Source organism: Nelumbo nucifera, chromosome 2 (genome assembly GCF_055504915.1).
Source record: "Nelumbo nucifera cultivar China Antique chromosome 2, China Antique-T2T, whole genome shotgun sequence".
Classification (NCBI taxonomy): domain Eukaryota; kingdom Viridiplantae; phylum Streptophyta; class Magnoliopsida; order Proteales; family Nelumbonaceae; genus Nelumbo; species Nelumbo nucifera.
In genome coordinates, this window is record NC_142650.1 from 25,694,351 (window position 1) to 25,699,384 (window position 5,034).

The following is a 5,034-nucleotide window of genomic DNA, read 5'->3' on the forward strand; positions in this document are numbered from 1 at the left end:
TAGATTGATTTCAACCCAAATTTGATCCTTGACACCTGTATTCTTATCTTCTATCAATGGAACAGATATCAACCCAATCTATTACGGATGGATCAGGTCCAATCCAATAAATACTTTGTATTAGACTAGTCTAATTCAATGTGTATGTGTCTTATTGGTATGTCCAATCCGTTCCAACCCAAAACCGGTGCATTGACACCCGTAGATCCAATAGACCATCCCAAAGTTTTAAATGTAAACTAGAATTTGCACTCTAGCTAATGAATTTTTCATGCGAAAAGTCGCCTAGGCCTCACGTCAAAACCACCATTACTTTACTCAACTAAGAAAGTAAGAATCGCCCTTCGTTTTATCAATCAAACAACTTCCCAGGCCAGCTGATGATTCACTTGGAAAGTGAGGATATCAGGGAATTACAAAACAGTAGACTCCTCCGACGTTAGAATTCAACCAAAACCATCAAACTCCAGTCCCAAGTCCCAACTACCCAGACCATGTCTTCCACATTTCTCCCCTAAAAGTTCTACTTATAAATAACCAACCACCCATCATCCCAAGCTCATTCCTGGACCCTGGTCTATCGAAGAGTAGTACTCGTCTCTAAAATTTATTATATATATCATCACCTTATTTACCTTTGTGCCTCTCTTATCAGCCATCAGTTCTAAACATAAATTATTTTCCTTCCTTCCTTGTTTCAATAGCTCTATAATGGCGAAAAATGTACCCAAGTCCTCCCTAGACAGAAATGGGCTGGCTTCACTGGATCAGAAGCTCGCCTTGGCAAAGAGATGTGGTCATGGTATATAATTATAATTATATTCTGTGTTATTGTCTTGTTCATCAGCTTTAGATCGATTAATTTCGTAGAAATTAGTCTATTAGAAAAGAAAATGATTCCAAGCGTAGCTTTCATGGTGTACAAGTGAACTGTCATATATAATGCTTTCTTTCCTTTATTATGGGACCCATGCAGTAGCTCTCTCTCTCTCTCTCTCTCTGTTCATCTTTAGTCTGTAATTAGACTAATAACTCGACTGTGTTGTTCTGAAACAATAGAAGGCGTCGTGGCCGGGGCAAAAGCTGCTCTTCTTGCGACTGTTGCTACTGCAATTCCTACCGTAAGTCTTTCTCATAAGTCCTAACCAGTTCTAATAGAATTGAAGGGTCATTAATTATATATTGACATCCTGCTTCACATGCAGTTCGCTAGTGTAAGAATGCTGCCTTGGGCTAGAGCTAACCTCAACCCCACAGCTCAGGCTCTCATCATCTCTACAGGTTAATTACCATCATCTTCTTCTTCTTCTTGTTGATAAATTGAAAAGTTGTGCTTTTTAATGAAATTTGAAACTTTGATGGAATGCAGTGGCAGGTTCCGCATACTTCATAGTGGCAGACAAGACAGTTTTGGCCACTGCAAGGAAGAACTCATTCAAGGGTTACCCAGACATTGAAGTCTAACTAGCTACTCCTGAGTTGGAACCAGACGCCAAACGGATCCTGTATTTTCTTCTTTCTTATTAGAGTACTGGAGTGGATTGTATTGGACGTTGTATGTATTATGTAAATCCAATTCTATATATGTATATGTGACCATATATTAATTAAATTGGTGTTTGGATCTATTCGCATTTTATCTGTTCCTTGCTCCTCATGACCTTCAAGTATCCTATTTTATTCTCCAATTAACAAATAAAAGTAAAATCACGTTCTGTGTTAATAATCCCCAAAGTCATTAAGGACTACAACTCAAATTTTAACGTAAAATCAGTAAGGCCGTGTTTGAGTCATGACAAAGAAGAGACCACAGTTGGCCATCAATTAGCCTAATCACTATAAGTTGATTTTCTTTTCTTTTCTTGTTTTTTTTTTTTTTTTGGAAAAAATATCAGTGAAATGTTCATGACCAAAGGGAAATAATTATAAACGGTTTACTTGAGTTGTTATCCATTATCAAAGCTCATTAATTATTTCCAAAATTTTTTTCTTGGGCGTGGCGTTTGATAAGTTTGATGTATCAAAAGTCGAAAAACTATTATTCAGGTTTGAAATCTGAATAGGAAGTAGAAATGATTTTTAAGTTTTTAGAGGCTCTCGTTTTAGTTGGAGCAACTCTCTAATTACTAGTTTACCTTAGAAATAGATTGTTTGATAATATTATAAATAACAAAAATAATATTTAAAAATATTATTCTATTAATAAACAAATATTATGATTTGTTAAAATAAATAATTATTTATTATTTAATTTATAATACAATTTATTTATTATTATCTATTAATAATAAATGAAAATAATATTTTTTAATATTTGAAATAATAATAATAATAATAATAATAATAATAATTCAAGGCATCAATTACTATTATTATTATTATTATTGTTATTATTATTATTATTATTATTATTAAATAGATGATAATGTTGAAGGCATTAATGACATTTCGTCATTGCATTTGAAACGCATCTAATTCTAATATGACATGAAACTAGGTCTTACCATTTTAGACTTTTTTTCTCTTTTTAGGTGTTAGAAATAGATGTAATCTCAAATGCTCATCACCTCTAAAAAGCAAATTTTTAAGTTGTTAGACATATGAAAAGTGTTATTAGAACCTCAGCATTTTTTTTGGAAAATTTCTCAATGTTTTAGGGGAAATCCATGATTTTTGTAAATTTTTATTATTTAATTAATGATTTCTGAAGTTGTTAAGGTTGTGCATCGAAGCCACCACGTGGATGTTGTTGTATCCAGGGCTTAGACGATCTCTTTGGGACATGTTAGTGGATCGGCACACCACTAGGTGTCAACGGTATTTTAAAATCCAATTTCGAAGTCGATATTAAACATAATCGAATTGAATTCGGATAATTCAAATATTTAATCAATTGAATTCGGATATGACCTGATTCAATTCAATAAATATCCCAATTCAATCGATTATTTAATTCTTATATATAATATATAAAATATTTTATATAATTTATATATAATAATTAAGTTATATAAATAATTTATATATTTATATACTTTATATCAATAAAATATTTATTTTATATATTTATTAATTATCAAATATAATTAAATAATCGAATTCGAATTTGGATATTAATTTTCGATACCTATTGGATATCGAATCAAATTCGGATATCGGATTTTTTTTAATTGGATTCGAATTTAGATATTGGCTGATTTAATTCAAATTCGATCCATTTAAACCCCTACACACCACACACAGGGGTCAGCAGAACAAGCAAGAGCCTCGGAGGAAGCATGATTTTTAAGCATCCCTACAAGTCAAAGCAAAGCTAACCAAAGACCTTGGCGAGTGATCATCTCTCTTAAGCCCCGCGAGGGACATGTCCAAGTGAACCATGCCACCTAGCTATTTAAAGGCATCTCCTCCAAAGTAGCATGTTTGCCTCAGCTCCAGCTCATTTCTTACAGCACCAGATGTGTTTAAGATATTTTTAATTTGTTCGATGATAGAAATTCCAAATTTAAAATTCTTTAGATTTTCATTGGAATTTCTTATCATCGTTATTATCATTTATGTTTGTACTATTTTCTTTCTTTTTGTTTTCAATTACTCCATGTATTTTTTGAGATTTTTTAGCACTTCCCTAAAGTTTTTAGTGGATTTAGATTAATTTCAATTATTTCATGTAAAATTTTAATGGATTATCTTTTAATCACTTTGCAATTATATTACTAGATCCAAAATTTTGTTTTCTTTTCTTTCTTATAATTATTTACTAGCGGGGACCCGTGCTATGCATAGTATTTATTAAGCCAAAGCTAAATAATAGAAAGGGTTATTTACTAAAATACCCCTTATAGTTTCATGGATTTATTAAAATCTATCCTATAGTTAGCATTTTACTAAAACACCACTTATAATTTACAATGGATTTAATCAATCTTCCATTAGATGACAATGGAAAATGACAGTCTTGACCCTAATGTTCATTTAAATAAATTTAATAAAAAAAATAGAGATATCATTTTTGCCCTGAATAAGACACAAACAACTACTATATTGGCTATATTTGGTCAATTTTATTTTCTATACAAAAAAGGTTTTAAGGGTATTTTTGGAATGAAAAATCATGGGCCTAATGGCCAAACAAACACTCTTTATTGAAAGGTTGATTAAGTAAATAAGTTATAAAATATATGGGATGTTTTAGTAAAATGAAAACTATAAGGTAGGTTTAAGTAAATATGTAAAATTATAAGGTGTGTAGGGATGGCAACGGGGCAGGTTCAGGGCTAGGATCATATTCCTTGTCCTCGACCCCGATTTTAAAATTAACCCCCATCCTCATCCCCGAAGGGGATGGGTTCCCCGTGAGGACCTGAATCCCCAAATTTTTTTCAAATAATAGTATTTTTTAAAATAAATAAAAAGTTTTAATTATAAATAATATTTTAAATATGTTTTGATACATATAATATAAATAATATAATAGTATATTTAATATAAATAACATTTAATATATATATATATAAGGGCAAGGCGGGGACCTCAATCCCCATCCTCGACCCTGTCCCTAATTAGGGATTCCTATTAATCCCCGTCCCCATCCCCACCCCGCCAAAACAATCCCCATCCTTGGCCCCATTGGGTTGGGGAAGTCGGGTCCCCGTCGGGGATGAGGAAAATTGTCGTCCCTAAGGTGTGTTCTAGTAAATGACCCTAATAGAAACACATAAGAGTATAAAATTATTTTATATTTTCAACTTTTAAATAATTAATAATTATTCATCTTTGATATACTACTTTTAATAAAATTTTTATAATACAAAAATAACAATAATTAAATTCAGTTAGGTTTATTCATCAAACTGATGAAACCGATCAACCCGATTAACTTGACCCGAGTTGGTCGGTTTTCTAGTTTATTAGGTTGGATTTGGTTAAAAAAATTCCCAAATCGGCCAAGTTGGATCAGTTCACTTTAGCCATTTGAAAACTGACCAAAATCGAATGATTATATTTTAAATATAATTTTTAATATGGAAAAGT

General features: G+C 31.6%; 1 protein-coding gene across 1 annotated transcript; it reads left to right on the forward strand.

Annotated features, from left to right (window-relative positions):
- The first annotated feature begins 551 nt into the window (after nt 1-551).
- On the forward strand, nt 552-1,628 carry LOC104595457 (early nodulin-93-like). The gene is made up of 4 exons (XM_010256178.3): nt 552-802; nt 1,060-1,121; nt 1,206-1,281; nt 1,370-1,628. Exons 1-4 carry the CDS (start codon nt 712-714, stop codon nt 1,462-1,464), a joined length of 324 nt encoding a protein of 107 aa, XP_010254480.1. The 5' UTR covers nt 552-711; the 3' UTR covers nt 1,465-1,628.
- Nucleotides 1,629-5,034: the final 3,406 nt, after the last annotated feature.

Excerpts from the sequence above, each read along its gene's own strand:
- LOC104595457 (XM_010256178.3), top strand. The coding sequence starts at position 712 with ATGGCGAAAAATGTACCCAAGTCCTCCCTAGACAGAAATGGGCTGGCT. Across the intron at positions 803-1,059 it reads GGCAAAGAGATGTGGTCATG|AAGGCGTCGTGGCCGGGGCA; the intron begins GTATATAATTAT and ends CTGAAACAATAG. Across the intron at positions 1,122-1,205 it reads TTGCTACTGCAATTCCTACC|TTCGCTAGTGTAAGAATGCT; the intron begins GTAAGTCTTTCT and ends CTTCACATGCAG.